This window comes from Sus scrofa, chromosome 11 (genome assembly GCF_000003025.6).
Source record: "Sus scrofa isolate TJ Tabasco breed Duroc chromosome 11, Sscrofa11.1, whole genome shotgun sequence".
In the NCBI taxonomy this organism is placed as follows: domain Eukaryota; kingdom Metazoa; phylum Chordata; class Mammalia; order Artiodactyla; family Suidae; genus Sus; species Sus scrofa.
In genome coordinates this window covers 62,983,136-63,007,006 of record NC_010453.5, presented here as the reverse complement: position 1 = coordinate 63,007,006, position 23,871 = coordinate 62,983,136, and the positions used below count along the sequence as shown (strand labels likewise).

Below are 23,871 nucleotides of genomic sequence, written 5' to 3'. Positions count from 1 at the left end.
TATCATGAAATTATTTATTGATTGATTGCAAAGTACTTTCTAAATATAATAATGCCCACACCATCATCATAAAATAGCAAGCATATATTATTTATAGTGCCTTAAAAGTTATAAATATAAAAGCATTATTGACAATTTCAAAAGGCTTACCTATTCTTCCTAATGTTGTATATTGCTGAGTTAACCTACACTGGATAATCATCAATTACAGAAGAGAATACCCCGACCGTAGAAGAACTGAAAAAGCTTTCATTCACCCAAGGCCTCTTTGTGGTCCTTTTCATTTCTGGATGACTCTATAAAAAAATAGCTTCAATCAAAGGATCACCACAGAAGGAGCAAAACAAATCATTCAAGTGACAGGTGGTCTTCCTTTAGATCTTAAATTCTATCTCGAAAGCCAACAGCTGCATAGAATACCACTTCTCTTATAAACTATATTCATGGCTAAACTTTCAGAATGGTGTTGCATTATGATCAGAGAATGGTATGAATGGGTGTATTTCATAGTCTTCAATTCCTTAAATTTGAAGATAATTTTTTTCAGCCTCATCACCTATCAAATACGTTTATTGAAAAGTGACTCTCTTTATTGCTTTCTAGGGATACCATGTTAATGCAAGGCTGTTTATCAGGTGGGTGGACTAGTTAAGAGGCTCTCCATGTAATATACCATTCTAGGTAGCAGATAATGGCAGATGACTGTTGATAAAAATATTCTGGTCATACTAGAGCCAGGCTTTCTTTTCCAAAATCATGACCCACTAGGAAGGAAGAATTTAGATAGATAGATAGGAAGATAGCTAGGTAGCTAGACAGACAGACAGAGATAACTGACACTATTTGGCAATAGCTCAAGTTCTACCAATTCCAATTCCATTACCTACCTAATTTGTCTGGAATGAATCAATGGAATGACTTTCATAGTTGAAGTGGTTGCTACCGACACAATTTATAGCTTTTCCTCCTAGAAGTCACTTTTACTAAAGCAAAAAGATATGAAAGTCATGTCTTCTTTGTTTAAATGGCATCAAGATGGACCAGGGAAGACACTAGAACCTCTTGCCCTTCAGGATGAAAATGGAAAATCAGTCTAAGCAGATAACTGTTACTATCTCTGCGCAGCCCTCTTTCTGTTTTTCACAGTGTCGGACAAGCCTGAGAGGCACTGTTGGCATTCACGTTTCCATTCATGAAGGGGGGTGAGAGTGGTGCTGGAAAAATGGAGCCATGCTTAAAAATAGTCTGGATTCTTTCTCTCAAGATTATTTTATTATCAACATTTGTTTTTAATGTTCATTTCAGAGCTCCACCTTCTATGCCTACTTGACGTCCTTTGGCATGGGGCAGAATGTGGAAAGCGGTCCAATCTACGAACAGCAGTAAGTCTGATAAACTACTAAGGACACCTCAGGGAGTCGATCGCATTCACTGATGAAACAAATCAGAGATGAACAAGGGTAATGTCTTCTCCCACTTTAATCTCTTTCATTAAAAACAATCTTAACCTCGTGCATACACACACAGCACAGAGCTTAAGAAAGAGCATGTGCTTGACAACTGTGAAACCTCTTGCCTATCCCAATTTATGACACCTTCAATCCTAATCCCCAGAGGTAATTACTACTGCTGTTTGTATTTATCATTTTAAAGTTTTCTTCCGAGTTTTATCACACATATTTTAATTCCTAAATGATGTATGGCTTAGCAATTTTTTTTGACTTTATATGAGTGGTATATATTCTTTGGTGATTTGATCTTTTTTTGACTTTTTGTGAGTGGCATATATATATTTTTGTGTTTAGCAATTTTTTTTGACTTTATGTGAGTGGTATATATTCTTTGGTGATTTGATCTATTTTTTTTTTTTTTGGTCTCAAAATGAAGTTTCTGTGATTCATTCACATGTGTGGCTATAGTTCACTCATTTTCAATGCTCCATAAGGTTTCATAGTGTGAAAAGATCACCATTTATGCAGATGTGACATTCATAATATGTCTACTTTGTATGTTATCATAAATCATCAGCTATGAATTCTACATGTATTTGTACACATGTGAAATAGTTTCTTCAGAGGCAGAGTTGTAGTTTTTTAAGATATGCACATCCTCAAGAGCACAGATATTTTCAAAGAGTAATTTAAAACTTTTTCTTCCCCTCTTATAGGGCAAGAATAAGTTTTAAAAATAGTTCTGCTGACATGGACAAATTAGTCCCCCATCTTTCTGGTAAGGAAACTCCCCTAATGTTTTTTCAAAACAGTTGTGTCAAACTGCTGTGTTATGCCAAAGAGATAAATTTTCCATCCAACACAATTAATTAGAAGCTATTAATGATGCCTTCCGAGATTTAAGACGCCACTGTTAGAAAAGAGAGAAACTGAAGAGAAAAAACATCCCCCAGGCCAAGATGCAGTAGTTTATGGATCTCGATTTGGGAATTTTGCCTTGAATTCCTGAACTCTTCTGCAATCAATTCACAAACTCTAAATCACTCAATTAATAGACCACAGGGAAAATTCCGATTTACAAATTACTTCCTCATATACTATTCTTGCTTCTCTTCTTAATATAGTTAGGGTTATAATATTTTATTCTTATCACAAAGAATAGTTTGAGTGATAAAGGTCAAAAAATACTAGGAGATCTATATCTGGTTTACTCAGCTACAGACCATCTTGTAATCATTAAGTGAGAAAGTTCATTGCTAAAATGCTTAAACTCCTGAGTCATAAATTTTTTGAGAAAAAATTACTCAGCTTTGTTTTCTTCTTTAGCTGCATCCACTGCATGCACAAGTTCCTGGGCCAGGGATTGAACCTGCCCCACAGCAGTGCCAATGCCAGATTCTTAACCTGCTGAATCACCAGAGAATGCCTACTCAGCTTATTTTTCAATCCAAGGCTATATATCCACATATTTATATCCCTATCTATCTACCTACCAGAAGGCAGTGACCAGATGTTAGCATGGTTTGAAAAGATTAGGGCTAATGAAACTCAAGTCAGACAAGCCAATATCTGGATAGATAAGCATTCATGGTTATAAGACCTCAAACTACATCGTAAACCCATAGCAGCTATTCTGCCAAGGAATGTTTGTCACGAAGGAATAAGGGGAAGAAAAATCTCTGTGTTGTAGAGTATACATCTCCTCACATATGGAAAAAAATGAAAGGTCATATTCTACTGGTGGTTAGTCCATGAAGTCAACGTTTACCATGGAAGAGTAGCATATTAGATTTTGGAAGACAAAGATCACAGAACTAAGACAGTGAGGGAATGACAAAGGTGAGGCACCATTTCCAGGCTGTTGTTCGTGCCATCCCCGGAGAGCCATGGCAGAGTCAGTGGCAACCTCTCCTGTGGCTTCTTAGATACTTTGATAGAAAATATTCTCTTACCTCACTGAGACGTCCTCAGACCAAAACGTTTGTATCTAACCATTATTCACACTCAACAGAATCCATACAATCAGGGATGTTGCATATTTCAACCCATGCCTTGAATTTACCTCATGTTTCTCAAACACTGGCTGTTTCATTCTTCAATAAAATCAAAGGATTTGAAGCCAAAGTGACTAATTTTTTAACATCAAAATCTATCTTTAAAAAATGTTTTTTATATTTATTTCTATTTTACAGACTTTCTCAGATGATCATATTTCCTCTTACTATTCCACCTAGACAATCATTTGTTAATCCACTTTTGGTATCTAGAATGTTGTTGATTTTCAATAAAAATTTTGTTTTAAACATCAAAGTTATAGACCCTTTATATTATTAAATTCCTCGTGATTATCATCCTCAGAGCTTTCTTCCAAATAATACTTTCATGTGCTCAAGTAACCTTTTTAAGAATTGATAATTAAAAAATGGATTGCTATAAATTTTACAAATCGAGCCATAGAGACACATGTTTAAGGGTAAATACATCTTTACACCAAGATGAAAATAGTAAGGAGATCAAAGCAGAGAAAACAGGAACATGGCAAGATGGTACCAACAGTTAGGAAAAATATATGGGTCTTTGGCAAATCCCCGCAATAAGAAAGTAATGTTTGGCAATAATCTTTGTGCAAACATGACCTTCTTTGGGGACATAATGCCAGACTCCTGTTATCTATTGTTTTAACTTTACCTCTTAAAGTAATCGTCTTTCAGTTCATTTGTTGGACTGCCCTCATAAATGGGCAAACCCATCTCTGCATCTCGTAAGAGCAGTTGAATGTCAAGAAAGAATTTAAACAAAGCCATATATCCTCTACACAGGAAACAGTCAATGTTTAAAAACAGCAGTGGAAAAAGACCCCTTGCATTAAAGGTTTAGAGACATCCTCAAGGAAAGGCACAGGCGTGTATTAGTGATTTATCTTTCTCATAAGCCCAACTCAATACAAGGCATTGAATTACAAAGATAATGGATAAGGAAAAGAATTCTCCACCAGAATCTACACTTTGTATTCATTAGTCCTCCCTAATCCAGTTCTACAGGTGTCAGCTAAGGGCTCTTCTTTTACTATTAAGGAATTTGGCCACTTTGACAAGGGTGATAAGAAGAAGAAATGCCAGATGCTGGTGTTCCGAGCAACAACTTGTCTCTGCTTGCAGGCGCCATGAAAACTGTCACCTTGTAACTTCCTAGAGGATTATAACCCCTGAATGGACTGTTTCATGAGTATTTATCATCCTTAAAACTGATCAGAAATGCCAAGTGGTCATGGTTACAAGACACCTGTTTTCGCATGTTTCCTGATAAAAGCTTCTCTGCTGAATTGCTGATAAATATTGACATTATGTTTCAAATCACATGGACTGGCTTGAAATTCTGGCTTCTCTCACACAAAGAATTAAGCTTTGACATTTAGCTGATTTCTCTAGGAGCAAGGACCACTGTAAGTGAGAACTCCTACCTTGAATTAACAAAATAAAACAAAACATGTGTTTGACAAACAGAGAAATGAGAAAGACCAGTTAGAAACACAGTAGGTTTTCAATTACCTTGGAAACTCGATTTGCAACTTCTCTGCCGACGGTCAGCCCCTGGACAAAGGTCCGAGCAGCAATGAAGGCGCGGGTGACCTGGATCTTCAGCTTCCGGGGAACATCTCCAAAGGGCTTCAGCTGGTCTGTGTATTTGCTCACGCATTCCAGGTAGTCCTCACTGAAGTGATACTGCGGGTTGATCAGCTGAAACATCCGTTCCAGGAGCCGGGCCCAGAAGTCATTGAGCATCTCCTCCAGATTGACATTGCCCCCTGTGTAGTATCTTTTCAGCTCTGTGAAGAGGTCCTGGAATACCTCGGAATTCTGCATGTAGAGCATTCCATAGGTCCGTACAAACATATCATTTAGGGACTTTTCGGCATTCTCCAGGAGCTCTCGGAAAAATTCTGCCAATAAAATAAGAAAGCAGTCATAAATTAGCAAGATATGGAAATGCCAAAACAGTTAATTACCTCAAAAACAAATGCTTCTAATGCCTATATATATATATATATAAAGTCAATATATAGTGTCTTTTTAGGGCCATACCTGCTGCATATGGAGGTTCCCAGGCCAGGGGTTGAATCGGAGCTGTAGTCGCTGGCCTACACCACAGCCACAGCAACACCAGATCTGAGCCATGTCTGCGACCTACACCACAGCTCAAGGCAATGCCTGATCCTTAACCCACTGAGTGAGGCCAGGGATCGATCCTGCACCCTCATGGATACAGGATGCATGTCATGGATAGTCTGACGTGGATAGTTAGATTCGTTTCTCCAACAACAATATTTTAAATAAGATCTGACCTACATCTATGATCTTCTCTGAGTCAGAGAAAACAAGATCATCTAATTTCTGTTTAAGAGAACATCTATTAACACTGGGAATTTACCATTTAATACTCCTCCAAGAAGCTCAATTATTTTTCCATGTATTGTACATTTTAGAAAATCCTATGGTTTCATATTAACTCAAATCAGCATACGTGGCAAAACATTGTCATTAGTATAATAAATACATATCTGATAAAAACATTTGCTCCAGCCTATTTACAAATCTGTTCTACCACTAAATTCAATTAAATTGCTTTTATTTGGAAAAGTTCATAAATGGGATACTCAAATTGATGTAATATTTGCACTCTTTATAGTTGCTGTATATTGCAATCAATTATCAGTTAGAGATTCACAATGCAATTAAATTCACTTATTACCAAAGCTATAATAAACATAATTTAGGCTGCCATAATAAATCAGAAAGTTATGAAACACCATGCATTATCATTATAAATATAAATTATCATCTCATAGAATATGAATAAAATATAGGCATTTGGGCTTTCTGGGCTTTCTGCTTAACAATTTCTAAATGAAAACGATTCTACCAAGAAGTGGTCTCTTTCACTCCGCAAAAGCACTTGAGTGTTTCTGGGATTAGTTAGTTACAGTATACAAAAAAATAGGATGGAAAAACATCATTGGATACTGTTTGACTCATTAGCCCTCATAGTCTCCCTCGAGACATAGGTCATGTGTGTATGATACTTATCCATTTGCACAAATGAGCCTGGGTAGAGCAAGCTCAAGTTCTATTGCATTTGGAGAATGCAATCAGGGGTGGGAAAAAGGCTAAGGAAAGATCATGTTTCCGAGTCTGTAAATCCAAGTTCCCAATAACAAAGAGATTCTGCTTTACCTCCCAGAGCTCCCTCTTATTCCCGGGAGCTATGTCCCCTCTCAGCTAAGGCAGGAAAAAATCAGGTCCTGGATACCTCAAGGAATCCCAGTGGGGATAAAATAAAAACTTCTTTTTTTCTGGAGCCCTGGGGGGATTTTTTTCCTGAGACACAAAAGAGCAAAAGCAATGAAATTATGCATGGATTCCATGGAAGCTACACCTAATTTCTTCTTCATCCAAAGCTGCCTGAAGATGTACTTGATTTAGCTATTTCAGTTCTGAATAATATAGCGTTGAACCACTGTCTTGATAAATAAATGGTGTCTAAAATGATGATTATTTTATATTTGTTTCTAAACACACTAAAGCTAAAGGAAGATTCTGTTCAATGTTTATCCTCTTACTTCGAAAGAATACATTCTTTTCTTAAATACAGAACTTCTGTTGCTACATACCAGCAAAAAATTGAGGGATTATCTGAAAGTCATGACTTATAACACCTATGTGATCTTTTCAAGGCACCAAATAATTCTTATTTTATTTTTCCCAAATGTGAAATCAGACTACAGTATTAAACCTCCCTAATCTTCAAGGAAGGATTCATTAAGGAAAATCAAGAAGGGCAAAAATGTTCAAAACTGTCAAAGGCTTAATAATTAAAATATGTATATATGCTCTATGTCTATGTTATTTATGATTTGATGAAATCAGAAACATTTCAGATTTTTTCACAAGTTTACTAGTCACTTAGATTGTCCTAAATTGGAAAGTATATTAAATGATTATTATTAATAATGTCAAAGTTTACAAATATCACAGTAAAACCTTGCCGTCTTGAAACCAAGAATGAAAACAGATTGGCCTTTTTCATATAGGAGCAGGGTGAAAGGTGTGAAAGAAACTATGAAAGAATGGAAAAATCATTGAATTGAAAAATACTATTATAATGAGACTGGAAAGTGGATTCTCATCATGAACTCAGGATAGCCTTTTCATTTATCTTCTTTTTGAGGTCAATCATTTTGTTGGACTCCGAAATTAAAGCTTAATTTATTGAATACAGAGTACAGCCTTCGGCAATGAATAGTCAGTAATCAATAATGTGGTCTGGATTTGCAAGAGCCAAAAAAAATAAATAAATAAATAAATAAATAAATAAATAAATAAATAAATAAAAGAAAGGGAAAAATCTTTTGGTCCTTATTGCTCTCCAAAGACCTGTGGAATGCATACTTCTCGGTGGGGATGAAAATTTTGTTTTTTCTTTTACCAACAGTAACATTCCTACACTTTTCTCTTCTTCTGACACAGGGAATATGAAATATTAGGCTTATGATCATCTTGCCACTGAATGATTAAAATCAGACTGTCCACTTCCTGTGTCTTGTGGTTTCTCTATGCCTAGAATTATTAATCAATATTAATAATTATATTCAGTAATAATTACAATAACATTAATCTCATTATTAATTAGTATTCATAATTGAAGATAGACACGAAGTTACCATATTTTCATAAATATGGCTTAAGAAACATTTTATTAGATTCTAGGATTAAATTTCTGTCTTCGGTGTGTCATTGTCTCAAAAGTTTGCTCTTAGCTTTGCTGGTCCTCAAAAGTCAAGTTATTATTTCTCATTCAAAATCATTATACGGTTTAGTGATCTCCAGTCAAAGTTAATATTTGCTATTGAAGAATGCTAATGCATCAGGAAATTATGACAAATGTTGCTACCTTAAGGTACATTGATCTTAGATCTTATGAAAGATGGGGATCCAGGGCACTGAGGCAAAACTAATGTCCTCCCCCAAATAAGTACACTCATTTCATTGTTAGCATGCCCATAGACTTCAACTTCCACCCTCTGAAGGGTGAGTCTTTGAACAAAGTATTTTATGCTTGGGTGAAAATCGTGTCTCAGCAAACCAAACAAGATGGAGATTTGGAAGGCAGTTATCAGACCCATTTTGCTGAGAAAGTATTATGACTAAATAGCATAGAGAACAAAAGGGAAGAGCCAGTTAAAGAAAAAAACTCCCAATCTAACCCTTTGTTTAATCGGAAAGGACAAAGCTCACATCGGCTAAAGCCTTCGGTCAACAAAAATTCTCATCTGCAAGAAACAGTTTGGCAGATAAAAATGTTTTTTTTTTTCCTTCCCCAATCACAAAATATATATCAAAGGTGGTTGCTTAGGGCTCAGTTATGCTTCAGAGATGCACAAAAGAACTTTTCGCAGCCAGCAGTAGCCTCTGGGAGGATTTTATTCATCTGGAGGGGAGATCTAGATGCGAACATCTGTTTGCTCCAGGGCAGACCGCCCTGAGTGGGAACAATAACGCAGATAAAACCACCACTGTTCCAAAAGCCCAGAGAAAGTCTATACCCATCACTGATTGCGTGGAGAGTCCTCTTAAGGGGCAAAAATTCAACTCCTGGGAGCCAAAATGTGCCCTGAGGATATCTGAGAAAGCCTTCAAATGAAGCTTCCAAATGAATGGATCAAAATGTAAGGTGCACTTAGGGCGAAAGAGAGGTGCAAGCAACAGGAAGGAGGCAGACGAAAGGCTCTCTAGGAATCTGAGATCTGCACAAAATGGCCAACACTTGCCCCAGTTAAGCTGGAACTATCGTCTCATTAAAAGTGAGATGCTTTGGTCACGAGTTAGTGGAAATTATATCTATACTTGATTATTGATGGCATCTGTCCCATTGGGGAAGCAGGTAGTCTCAATTCGCTTACACCCACATATTTGGGTTGAGTGTATTTCTCTCCCAATCTCTTTCTACCCACTCCCTCCACCAAAGCATGCAAAACCAATTTGGTCAGCCCAGAACCCAAACTTTGGCTCAGGAAAAACCCCATGTTGCTGGCATGGAGGATAAATGATTCAGAAAACTGACATCCTCTAAGGGCTCTGATTCATAGACGCAGTAAAGCTACTGCCCTGCCTGCCACCTATGCCCCATTCAAGGTTAAGGGAAGAGTCCTTCATTCTGCACACACCTGTCAGCTTTCAAGGACAGCTTTCGAGATGACTTCTTTCCCAGTCTCATTGCTGACATCATAACCTGACAGGACCACCAGGGAAAGGCTGAGTGAAGGAGGAACATTGATGGAGGAAGAAACAGTACCATTTACTCTCTTCTCCATTAGACTTTGAGGGCTAGAACACATGGTCCTTTGGTGACGCATCTCTTCCCATTCCCAGGAGGGTGGACTCCATGTAGATTGGTGCTGCTCAGGGGGTCCTTGCCACATAAGTGTCACCCTTGGCAGGTTGTAGCTGAGGTGGAATGGGCAATTGGATGCCAGCCTTCTCTATCAAGGAACTCTGTCTTGGCACCAGTGACATTGGTCAATCTTTGTTGTGTGTAGGGGGTTGGGGGAAGGACAGGGGGCTGTCCTGTGCATTGTAAGATAATAAGTAGCATCCCTGGCTTCCACTGAACTAGATGCTAATAGCATATCCTATAGTGACAAGGTCACTATGCAGTGACATAGTCACACCCTGTAGTGACGATGAAAAATGTCTGCAGACATTATCACATGTCCCCCAGGGGTACAAAATTATGTCCACTTTCTCCACTGTGTACCATCCTTCTACTAATAAATTCCAAAAGCTGGGAGTTCCTGTTGTGGTGCGTTGGAAACGAATCCGACTAGTATCCATGAGGATGCAGGTTCGATCCCTGGCCTCGCTCAGTAGGTTAAGGATCTGGCGTTGCCATGAGCTGTGGTCGCAGATGTGGCTCAGATCTGGTGTTGCTGAGGCTATGGCATAGGCCAGCAGCTGCAGTTCCAATTTGACCCCTAGCCTGGAAACTTCCATATGCTGCAAGTGCAGCCCTAAAGAAGCAAAAAAGAAATTCCAAAAGCCAAAAGTATGCCATCACAATATTCTAAGGAAAGGCCAGCACATTTCTAGACCTCATCAGCCTTGCAATGTATTTACGAGATGCATTTAAGGAGCTATGCATGCTTTAAATGAAAGGAGCTGAAATGCCCATTATATTCACAGGTAAGACTATACTCTCTCTCATTTCCATGCATGCTGCCTGGCATAGGGTAGGGCCTTAACAAGTGGTGACTAGTGAGCCCATAGTTAGGTGGTGAACCCCGCAGAATACATCCTGACTCCATCTGGACTGGGCTCCTCTTAAACAGTGGTAACTTTGTGGCCCCACCTTAGAGGGAAAGAGAAACGACAACCATGTCTTAGAGCAGATACAACTGATGTGCCCTCCTGTGTGCTTGTACATATACAAACATTCATACCCTCCCCTGCTTCATGTTCATTTGCATGCCACGGAAAATGCCCTGTGGCTTCTGTTCAAAGACAAGGTGGTTATTTAGACTATTCTACCAGACACTCACTCCCTCTCTGGACAGCTCTGCCTGCCCTGAGCCATGCTTGCCTGGCTTCATTACTGCCTCATCCACTGCTGGTCCTGCTGGGCCCTGACCTCACAGCTCCTGGTCTCAGCCAGCTGACTGTATTTACATTCCCTCGAATACTTCATTTAAGCAAGGCCTAGCGTGAGTTAACTCCTAAACCACTCTGTCTCCCACTTTACCTTAAAGCTTTCTTTCCTTCAACAGCAAATTGAATAAACTGGTTTTGGAACTTTGTTTATGTTGTTGTGTTCAGAAATCAAGACCATGCCAAGATTTATTTATTATCATTCAGGGTAAACAATTACGTAAGAGACCTATTTTGAATTGTCACCCTAAGGTATCATCTTAGTCCTTTTTCTTAGACATCAGTTGCACTTTGCAGTAAGACACAGGTCTTCAGTTGGCGTTTTTTAAAAGGACAGGGTTGAAATTAAATAAAATTATTTTCAAAATAATTACTCAAAAAGGAGAGAAATCAGAATCTGTAATTATTGTGAGAAAACATTGCTATAAGCAAAACGCATTTGTGATTTGCCCCCTCTTTATCTTGTAATTCATAAGTTCCCCTGCTCTCTGTGTGTATGTGTATGTTTTCCTAGATTATGTTTATTAAGATATAATAAGCATTATGATTTAGTCAGTCAAGTCATCCCAGGAATTAATAGAAGCCTGTATAATTTCAAAGTGAGTTAATAGTAGTAATGTACAAATTTCCTCTTTGAGGGATTATTATAACCAAATTTCTGTCACTTAAGTAAGTGCTCACAACCCCCGATACAAACTGATTCAAAATGCAATCAACATGGCAACAGAATATCTTCATTATTTCCATGTGTCTCTGATACTTTTGGAGGAAAGTTGAGAGACCAAACCTTAAACGAAGATGACAAATAAATTAGAAACGACGAAGGATGGCAATTTCAAATATAATTGGAGAAAGGGCCGAAGAAGCTGCCCGACATTTAATACATAAGGCAACATACACAGGGTCCAACACCATGTAACGGATTTATATACATTGCATGCATGTTAGATATCAGTATATCTACTTTGCAATGAGGGAACTGAGGCCCAGAAATGTTAAGCAAGTTGCCCAGGACCACCGAACAGCACATACCCCAGAGCTCCAAACCACTGCCGACAAAGGATGCGTTGGCAGGGCACTTTTGTAGTCGGTACGAAGTCCAATTTTCACACTGTTTTTTGAATAACTAATGAAAACTATAATAAAATCCTAGGACACTAGGTGAAACCATATTTAAAAATAAATTTCAAAATGCATTCTAAAGGCAAATCTAATTTGTTAAAATTAATTAACAAATGTGTGATTATTTTTCCCACTAATTAGTTAATGTAGATATCTGAGACTGGAGCGCATATGCAAAGCCCTAGGGTTGGTGTATCTTCCTCAAAACGGTGCCTGATATCAGGAGAAAATCAGTCACAGAGCCTGGGATTACAGCTACAGTGTGCAGAACAGTGACTGGCACACAAAAGGATGCTAAAAATGTTTGACTTCAAATAAGCCTCATCTGATATATACACATATATTGTAGATATTATTATTTTATAATAATGTGTATGAATTTTCAACAAATAGACATATATCCACCCATGCATTTAAATGTTTGAATAAAATCAAACAAAATAAATACCAACAACAAAGAATATGGAACAGAGTTCTTATGTGTTTCAAAATGCCCCAAATCTTTAAAAAAAAAAACAAAAAACTTGCCAAACCCTGGCATAAAGGGTCAAAATCCTAAGTGAAATGTTTAAAGATGAATTAATCAAACAAAACATATTATGCCTTCAGATTCTTGTAAGCAGGAAGACAATTCATTATTCGCCTGTTATCTCTAAGTAGTAAAATAAAAGTTCCTTTCCTCCATTATTTTATCTTATATGTTATAATTTGCTCTAACAATTTTGCAGCCCATTCATCTCTTTATATTCCCCTGCGAGGTAACTAAAATCCAAAATTAAATTCTTAAATCACTTAAATGATTTTGAGTATTTAGGTGACTTTAGTGATTTTAAAATAGACACCCCTAAATTTTTCTAAGGTGGTAGTCTAATGAGTCCCTGGAGATTTTCATAAGGAGAAAAATCTTACAGTAAACATGGCATGTAAAATAGTATAGAAATGAAAAGAAAAAATAACACTCTACTCTGATACTGGGCTAAAGGAAAAAATATATACAAATATATAACTTTCTTTTTTCAACTTTCTGTTCATGATAATCAATGAAAATAGAAATGTGTACTGTCATTTAATGTCTTACAAGGCCCTACAACAAATTAATGCTCATACTAAATCCAAGAGAATTATTTTCATAAAATAATGCATATGTTCATTAAAAATACTATAATACTGGAGTTCCTGCAGTATTCATGAGGATGCAGGTTCAATTCCTGGCCTCAATCAGGGGGTTACCTACAAGCTGCAGCATAGGCCCAACACGTGGCTTGGATCTGGTGTTGATGTGGCTGTGGTGTAGGCCTGCAGCTGCAGCTTCGTTTCAACTCCTAGCTAGGGATCTTCCATATGCCACAAGTGTGGCCATAAAAAGAAAAAAAAAAATACTGTGATGGATAATTAAAAAGTTGCTCACTATATGAATCCAAAGGTTATTTTCATTATACTACTCCCATTGTTGTTTGAAGCTCAGATAAATTAGATCTAAATAAGATTAATATAAGTATTCTGAGGAAATACTCCGAACCAATTAAAAAAAAATTAAAAACTCCAAGGATACAGTAAATGCCCTTTAAAACACAAATTTTTCAGCTCAATTGGACATTGCTATTCTACATACTTCCAAGGTATCAAATCTAATTGACGAGACTTTTCCATGAAGACATGTTTAATGAAAAGTCATCTGTTCACAATTGCGAGTGTTTACTAAAAATCACCAATACCTTGCAATAAAGTCCTTTAATTCATTACTATTAAGGTAAAGTCAGGGGAAGAGACCCAATACCAGGAGATTTTTTTCAGAATCAGGGGTGTAATTCAGCTGCAAAAAGAAAAGTTACCAGGAAGCAGCACTCTGTAACTGGCTGATATGGGGAGACTTGAAACAATAAAGCAGTTTATAGAAATTGTTGATTTGAACTCATATTTCACAAGGTTAAACTTTTTCTATATTTAGTGATCCCTTCCACATGAGATGGATAAATGTTTTATTTCTTGGTATTATGTCTCCCAAAGATCTCTTTTAAAGTAACAAAGACTGATTAAAGCCATTTGTGTTCACAGGGTGGTAGAGATAAACTATTAATTCTGGGAACCATGAATTAAGTTTGAAATTTGCTGACAGAAGCTGCCCAAAGCAAAGCAAGTGTGTTGATCCTGCAGTTGGTGTTTGTATCTGACAAATGCAACTGAAAGCAAGAATGTTCTGCAAGTTCACCTTCATCTTCGCACAGGTCCTTAGCTTTGGCCTACGATGTTCTTTAGGCTTTGCCCAGGACCCTGCTTCCTCTTTTGTTTCCCTCTCAGATGCTAGTTTAACCCATTAGGTACCTAAACTACAGACTTTAAAATCATTTCCAAATTTTGTTTTCCTCAGCTAAAAAACAATGAAGGAGATTCTGCTGTGGCGCAACGGGATCGGTGGCATCCTGGGAGTCCTGGGACGCAGGTTCGATCCCCAGCTTGGCACAATGGTTTAAGGATCCAGAGTTGTGGCAGCTGTGGCTTAGTTTGAGCTGTGGCTCAGATCTGATCCCTGGCCTGGGAGCTCCATATGCTGCAAAGCGGCAAAAAAAAAAAAAAAAAAAAAAAAAAAATGATGTTTGGGAATTTGGATAGTGTATTTCTCTGTTCACAAATCCAGTTCTTTGTCCAAGTCCCCTTAATTTTTCACTCAACCACTTGGTTGGGTCAAAGGGTGGGGGAAAAACCCCCTCCAATATCAAAGCACTGATAGTGAAGTGGGGCTAAAGCCACTTTGTAGGTGAAAAGTCCATGATAAGGACCTGAGGTTATTGGAACAAGAGACTGTGTAAGCTTTTAGGGAGAGGAAGGAAGAAGAGCCAAATGAAACCAACTTCTTCCTCCCTTCTTCATAGAATTCAGTAGTTCTCACGCTTGGCTGCCCGGGAAAATCACTGTAAAAAATCTTGATAACCAGGATACATTCTGAAACTGCATGTTCTTCCTTGCAAGGGAGATCCAAGCACTGGGACAATTTCAAGCTCCACAAGGAATCCCAAAGTACGGCCAAGACTGAACATCACGGCAGCTCTTCTGTGTTCTCTAGTACTTTCGTTTTAGGTCAAGGCATAATTGGTGGTGGTCTGGGCAGGGGAAGAGGGAGTGATCTGAGGGCGGGAGAAGCCTTGTTACATGTCACAGGGGGACCCGACTTTCTCCTTCCCTTCCCTTCATGGACCCTTCTCTCTCGCAATAGGAAATTAGTGTCCTGGTCGTGGGAGAACAGCCTAACACTGGTCAGAGTGTCAGAGTATGGGACGGCCCTGGCAGTGGCCCTGGGGCGAGAGCGTGTGCTAGTGTCCTTTCCTTTGTCCTCCATGACTTTGTCCATTTCCATCACACACCTTAGTCGCCCTCTACCTTCGCGGATTACAGGACAATGAGCTTGTCTCATGAAGAGGGAGGATACAGCGTGGGAAGAGGGAGGAATAGGGTCTGATAACATCTGAGTTAATTCACGGCATGATTACAACTGTCTAATCAGAACATCATTTAAGCACATAACACAGGCACCAGAAGGAAGAAGTTAAGTGTATGGGGACATGCGGAGTTGTGAAAGCATAATTGAAGAGCATCTTTTTTTAATGAAAATATACCTTAATTTAACACTAGCTTGTTAAGTTGTATTCTTTCTGGTCCATCAAAAACCTGCAACACCGAAAACACATGAAAAGCCCTGGAATAAAAAGCTTACTTGGCTTAACAGATGCTTAAGGGAAAGTAAAAATCAGTATAAAGTATGAGTTTTTAAAAAATAAATAATACCATATCCACATATTTCACTAGACTCTACCTTCACTTTTGAGTTGTTATTAACTATCCTCATTTCACACAAAAAGGATTTTTAACTTTTTTGGTATCTACTTCTTGTCACTTTTTTTTTTCTTTTTGGGAAAAAGTGAAATGCAGGATGCCTCTAATAAAAGAAGTGGTTCAAGAGCAAAGGAAGGTCAACGCTCTGTATACAAAGATATTCCTTTTTTTATTTAAAAAAAAGAAAAAAATTAAAAATCCCCAAAGAAGGACTAATATACGCACTATAAATTATAATTATTTTAAAGTAATATTAAAAGCTAACACGAAGCACTGAGTTAGCGACAGTTCAAAGAGCTTTTCATGTTTTAATTAATACAATCTTGTTGGCAGCCCTATGAGGTAGTGATTATTATCATCCAAATTTTACATTTGGGGAAACAGAGACACAGAAAAGTTAAGTAACTTATATGGTGCAGCGCTAACAGGTGTGTAATTTGGATTACAAACCTTAGTAGTTCAGAATCATAGTATGCTCAGATTCTATGAGGAGGGAAGCTTATAATGTAGAAGATCCTTTTTAACAAATATAATACAAAATTACAAATACAAAATTAGGCCCAGGACCTTGGCAAGGGTCTATTCAAGTGAAAGGTCTTGAAACATAAACTGTACCAGATTCATAAGGAAATCAACCTTCAGTATAAGCCATGAACAGAAACTGGTAAGATAGAGAAGGATACAAAAGTATATATCAAATACAAACCCAATTTGATTAAAAAAAAAGTGTGTATATATATACATGCACACATTAAGAAAAATATAAAATATAGAGGAATTCCTGCCATGGCGCAAAGGGATCTGCAGTATCTTAGGAGCCCTGGGACTCAGGTTCAATCCCTGGCCCGGCACAGTTGTTTAAGTGTTGCTGCAGCTGTGGCCAATGTCACAGCTGTGGCTCGGATCTGATCCCTGGCCAGGGAACTCCATATGCCCTGGGGAGGACAAAAATAAATAAATAAATAAATAATGACAAAACATAGATATGAAAACAGTTTCCAATGGGGAGGTTATGAATTTGCTTGTATTTCATGCTCTGTACATTGCTAATTTTCCAAAGTTTGTACAATGACTATAAATTACTTCTATATTTGCAAAAAAAGACATTCTTTTAACATGGAAATACCTCTTAAACCGAAAAAATGCTATTTGATGATAGGAGAAAATATGTATTTAAAAATATAGACCAGGAATTCCTAGTGTGGCTTGGTGGGTTAAGAATCCGACACAGTGTCTGTGAGGATGGAGATTTGATCCCTGGCCTCACTCAGCAGGTTAAGGATCTGGCGTTGCTGTAAGCTGCAGCATAGGTCTCAAATGTGGCTCACATCGGATGTTGCCTTGCTCCTGGTGTAGGCTTCAGCTGCAGCTCTAATTTGACCCCTACCTTGGGAATTCCACATGCTGCAGATGCATTTAAAAATGAATGCATTAATGATTAATTAAATATATATTCAAAATAATAAAAAAATCTTGAATTAAACTATTTTGTGTAATAATCCTACAAAGGGAAGCCTGATAATTACATACAAAAATGCACAGAGAGCAGAAAATAAACAAGAAATTTACTCAAAATCACAGAATATATCAGCAAAGTGGTAGGGATAGAATTTGCATCTCTTGATTTTAAATCTAGAGGATTCATGCTGATTAGTAAAAAGGACTTAATTCATAAAAAAAGAAATTAATAGTAGTCTCTAAGGCACAGCCTGCTGGCTGCAAAATAATGGTCCCAGTAAGGTTAGGTGCTTATTCATTGATAACAAGAACATGTACATGTTTGGTTTTTAAATGAATGCTTTAAAATATATAGGTGGTATCTATTTATTTCTGGATGGAGAAAGAAACTCTAACTGATATAATCAGTATTCAACAAAATCCCATTGCTCATTATTACAGATGTCAGCTCAGACTAAAGGAAAAAGAACGATCAACTTGAGATTTCAAGGAGAGCAAATTTGAAGTCATCGTTTTCTCTGCAGTTTTTGGTGGGTGCTAGATGAACATTTGAACAGGATGATAAATTGCGTAGTTCTAGGAATGGTTCTATAAACAATTCACAACAACGAAAATGTAAAAGTCTAGACAACTTCCAAACACCTCTGTCCCTGACCACATGCTCAAGTTTGCAGGACAAGGCTACGAAATGGCACAGCCTCCCCAGGTCATGTCTGAGGAAGAGTTCATTTCTTAAATCTGTCGAGGGGAAATGAACCTCAGCCCTACTTGGGCACCACAGATATTTAATTCACAGGTAACTGTATTCTTGTAATGAATTCATGAACAATAGATATCTTTTAATGAATATATAAGCAATAGATTATAGGAACATAAGACTTCTCATGTAAGATATAAATACAAGTGAATTCATTTAACTTTGATCTAAATTTGCTAAAACTTAATTACATTCACTTTGCCTGTCATTTACCAGATTCGTCTCGAAGAAAAAAATATTGATTTCCTTAATAGTATGATGACTATTTTACTTTTATAATGTCAATCAATTGGAATGCAATGAGGAAAAACAATAATTATTAAACATTCCATAAAGACCAATGATTGAGTGCCCTATCTTTTATGAAATTCTACAATGTAGAGTGTATGCACCTACATTTCATAACATTAAAATTAAATTAACCCCTAACTAAAGGACATGCTTATTTTGATCAAATGGTATGGATATATAACTTTTAGATGCTCTCTCACCCAACTTCTGTATTATACAGATCATAGGTAAATATCCTCAAAAGAATAGATGCGGTTAAATTTAAAAATTTATTTGTACTGTAGCCTTATTATTTTAGACTTTATCGGATAGTGTATAATATTTGTTGGTTTTTATTAGCTATGTGTGAAAAAGTGATATATTCCTCATTTTTATCCTGATGTGTGTCATTAAAAACCTTCCCAAAGCAATTAGTGACAGTTTTCAATAAAGTATCTACATATTAGAAACTGGTAATCTCAACAAAGGGTAGTTTGTTTGTTTTTGTTTTTGCTTTTCAGGGCCCTACCGGTGGCATAAGGAGTTTTCCAGACTCCATATGGAGGTCTAGTCTGAGCTGCAGCTGCCAGCCTACACCACAGGCATAGCAGCATCAGATCCAAGCTATGTCTGCAACCTACACCACAGCTCACAGCAACACCAGATCCTTAACCCACTGAGGGAGTCCAGTGATCAAACCCGCAACCTAATGGTTTCTCGTCAATTCGGTTCCACTAGATGGGAACTAGTGGATGGGAACTCCAGCAAAGGGTAGTCTTGAAACAGCTTTGATTTAGGAGCTATTTAAGTAATTTTTTTTTTTGGCCACACTCACAGCATGCAGAAGTTCCTGGGCCAGGGGACACAGCAGTGACCCAGGCCACAACAGTGATGACGCCAGATCCTTCACCCCCCAAGTCATCAGGGAACTCCAGGGGAAATTTTTTTTAAGGGCTTTACAAAGCTTCCTCAATATAGCAGCCCTTTGTTTTTTGTTTTGTTTCATTTTAAATACGTTGACCTAGGAAAACATGGCCTGTTGCAAATGACTCCCTCCACGGCCATATCCCCCCTCCTCTTTTTGAACTGCGGATGGTAATGAATCTCCTTCTTCCAGCTCCAACTGCTGGATTCAGTTATCATCAAGAGCAGACATCAAGCCGCACTCTAATCTTGCTCCGATGGATAGAATACCAACCTCTCACAAGATTAGAGACACAAGGTGCTCTGGAGATAATAAAATTCAAATAGGTTTATTTCAAAGGGCAACCCAATCTCGCTTTCATTCATGGGTCACTTGGTAGATCATTTGCCAATGCAGTTTTTGTGTCTTTGCAAGCCAGCTTCTGTGGCTCAGTGTGTCAAAGATGTCAAATTAAGTGGGTTCCAGAAGCAATGTCCAAAGTAAGAACGAGAAAACTTGAGAATGACATTATTTTAGTACATGCGACAAAAACTCTATTGGCCATAATTATAATTTGGCTTAAATTATATCTGATGTACTAAAAAAAGTAAGTCAAGGCGCACCAAGTTGTCAATACCAATGACTCGGTATAAATGCCAGGACTTTGAATCATAGGTGTAACTTCCAAATGACAATTTAGAGATTTCCAATTCAAATGAATGCTGAAAGGAGATCAAGATCCAGAGTGAAAACACGTGGTCTTTTTTGCATAGTACGTTGGTATCTGTTTAACACTTTTCTAGAGACAAAAGTCAAAGAATACGAAAATAAATAAAGCATATGTACTACACACATACGAGAAAAAGATCAGGACTAAAACCTATTCCTCCAAGAGCAACGAGTAATCCCTACAAAAGGTTTCATGGATTTTTCCTGTCCCTACGTTTATTATTTAAAATTATCGCTTCCTAATTAGAGTTAATTACAGTTAATTCCTAATAAGAAAACGAGAAAGGAAAACCAAAAGCAGTTTCACGTTAAGAATACTTCTAAAATGTGTTACTCACCTCTAGGATAACATCAGCAAACCACTACAGAAAGGGAAATATTCAAATTTAAAGGATGTTAATAACTTTCTACTACGGCTTGTGATACTGATGATATGTATGTGTACCATTCCTTTCATCATTAATTTTATTTTATTTTTTATTTTATTTTATTTTTATTTTTTGTCTTTTTGGCATTTCTTGGGCCGCTCCTGCGGCATATGGAGGTTCCCAGGCTAGGGGCTGAATCGGAGCTGTAGCCACTGGCCTACGCCAGAGCCACAGCAACGTAGGATCCGAGCCGCGTCTGCAACCTACACCACAGCTCATGGCAACGCCGGATCCTTAACCCACTGAGCAAGGGCAGGGACCAAACCCGCAACCTCATGGTTCCTAGTCGGATTCGTTAACCACTGAGCCACGACGGGAACTCCTTATCATTAATTTTAATTCTTAAATAATGACATATTTTGCAATGAAGTATGAAAGTTTTGTTCCTTCTTTTAAAAAAAGATTTCTGGAGTTCCCGTCGTGGCACAGTGGTTAACGAATCTGACTAGGAACCGCGAGGTTGTGGGTTCAATCCCTGCCCTTGCTCAGTGGCTTACCGATCCGGCGTTGCCCTGAGCTGTGGTGTAGGTTGCTGATGCGGCTCGGATCCCATGTTGCTGTGGCTGTGGCATAGGCCAGCGGCTACAGCTCTGATTTAACCTCTAGCCTGGGAACCTCCATATGCCACAGGAGCGGTCCTAGAAATGTCAAAAAGACAAAAAAAAAAAAAAAAAAAAAGTAAGTTTGAGACTACTTTCTCCACACAGGTTATGCAAATTAGAGAATGTTATTCAGATTATTCCAAAGATATTGCTTACTTAAAAAAAATCTTGGAATAATTGTATTTTTAAAATGTATTTGGTAATGTGAAATTGATGAGTTAAAACTGTTATACTGAGACACAGGAACCACCAAGCTATAGTCTACCTTCTTTGCTCAGAGGAAATACTATCTAAGAGTAGTGCAAAGTAATATCTAAAGCAAGCCTATAGCAGAAGGGATAGGATTGTCCAAAGCAGTGCCTCTGGGTTAGACTGTCATGTATCATGATATAATTGGAGAGATGCATCAAGGACAATTACTGCGATTCTTTTGCTTTAACCAAAACTTGAGATGTAGAACTATAGCAGCTACTCTTGGTGCCTCATCTATAAAATGGAAATAATTATAGTATCTTCCTCATAGGATGTTGCAAAGATTAAATGATATGATAAAGAGTCTAATTATGAAAGTGGCACAGAGTACAGACTATATAATTGTCAGCTATGACTGGTACTTTCTCAAGAATGAAAACACTTGTTAATAATGATAACCATTATTAATTTAATATTTTTATCATACTAACCCAGGGACGTATCATAAAGTATTTTTATTGGTTGATAACATTATAGAAGTTTGATGTGTATTATATTATATTTACTGTATACACTATAGTGTGCTCACCACCATGAGTTTACCTTCTTTCCATCACCATATTTTGATTCCCTTTACCCTTTTTGTCCTCCCCCAGCTCCTGTTTCCCTCTGGTAACCACTAATCTGTAATATGTTTCTATGTGGATTTAAAATTAGCTTACAAAGCTATAGGAATCTAAACAGCATGGTATTGGCAGAAGAACAGACACAAAGGTCAATGAAACAGAATTGAGAGTATGCAAATAAACTTAGACATATACAGATGGTTAATTTATGAGAAAGGAGTTAATAATATATAATGGAGAAAGGATAGGCTCTTCAGTAAATGGTGTTGAGAAAACAGGATGGACACACACAAAGGAATTACCTAGGCAATATCTCACACGTAAACACAAATTAACTCAAAATGGATTAAATATTTGAAGTTAAGATCTGAAACCATAAGATTCCTAGAAGAAAATTTAGGCAGTAGCTTTTTGATATCAGTCTAAGCAATATATATATTTTTATCAGGAGCCTGATGTGTCTCCTCAGGCAAGGGGAACAGATAACAAAACTAAACAAATGGGACTACACCAAAAAATGTTCTGCAGACGAGTTCCTGCTGTGGCTCAAGCAATGGGATTAGCAGTGTCTCTGCAGTGCCAGGATGCAGGTTTCATCCCTGGCCTGGCACAGTGCGTTAAAGTACTGGTGTTGCCACAGCTGCATTGCAGGCATAGGTTGCAACTGTGGCTCAGATCTGATCTCTGGCCTCAGGAGCTTCATGTGCTGCAGGGTCACCAAAACAAAATAAAACAAACAACCCCCCCAAAAAAACAAACAAACAAAAAATGATTCTGTACAGCAAAGCTATCAACAAGACAAAAAGACAAACTATCAAATGGGGGAAGATATCTGCAAATCATACATCCAATAAAGGGTTAATATACAAATTACATAAAGAATTGAGACAACTCAACAACAACAACAACAACCAGGTAATTCAGTTAAAAAATGGGAAAAATAGCTGAATAGACAATCTGAAGTATTTTTATTGAGAATGCCCGAAAAATGTATTTGGTGGCCAAAAATATACCAGTTGTTGTGTGATAACCTTATGTAGGGAAGAAAAATTTGTTCCCCCCCCCAAAATACGTCTCTCTGCATAAGGATTAATTCAGATGATTTTTAAGGCCTAAAAGACTGAGAAAGACCTGCTGAATAATCAAATGACACTGCTGGTCCCAGCTCAGACATGCCTGATATCTTTCCTTTAAAACAGGAAGTGTGGTTTGGGCTAGAGATGAAGTATAAGAGATAGAGCGTGTAGTTGATATTAATCTAAACAACAGCTTTGTTTGCACGTTTTGCATTTATGGAATTTAGTATTTTTCCCCCCTTGGCAAAATTTTTAATATTAACCACTCAGCAATTCCTTTCCAATTAGTTAAGATTGTGATTCTAATTTGTTAAAATTCATTTTGGATTCCCAAACTTTTTTTCCCGAGTTTCTGGCAAAGATGCTCCAACACAGCTGACTGAGCTTCAAGACCTGCAACAAATTTTACATTCTCTCAGGGAGCCATTTATAAAAATTAAAAAAAAAATCAGATCCACAGTCAAACCTGTGGAAACTTCTAAATAACTGCAGCCTTGTCCTGATACTTTTTATTGACCAAAACTAAGAACATTTTCCCTACTGGTTCAATATCTACCTAATTATTATTCCACCCAAGGCATTTTTTGCAAGCTTGTCAATGATTATACCATGTGAAGTAGCATTGATAATTGTGCAGAGGTCAAAATGGGCTCTAATCAGTGGGTCTTCCAGTCTATAGGGTCAGTCACTTTGTCAAAGAGGGAAATTAGTTTTATTTGGCTTGGCTTGT

The 23,871-nt window shown here is 37.6% G+C and overlaps 1 protein-coding gene across 2 annotated transcripts in view; it reads right to left on the bottom strand.

The window, feature by feature from the left end:
- The window catches only part of GPC6 (glypican 6), a 1,124,766-nt gene that overhangs the window by 553,902 nt on the left and 546,993 nt on the right, over positions 1-23,871 (bottom strand). For both annotated transcript variants that reach the window (XM_021065371.1, XM_021065372.1), the window contains exon 3: positions 5,000-5,391. In XM_021065371.1, coding sequence (XP_020921030.1) covers positions 5,000-5,391 — 392 coding nt within the window. The remainder of the gene's footprint in view (positions 1-4,999; positions 5,392-23,871) is intronic.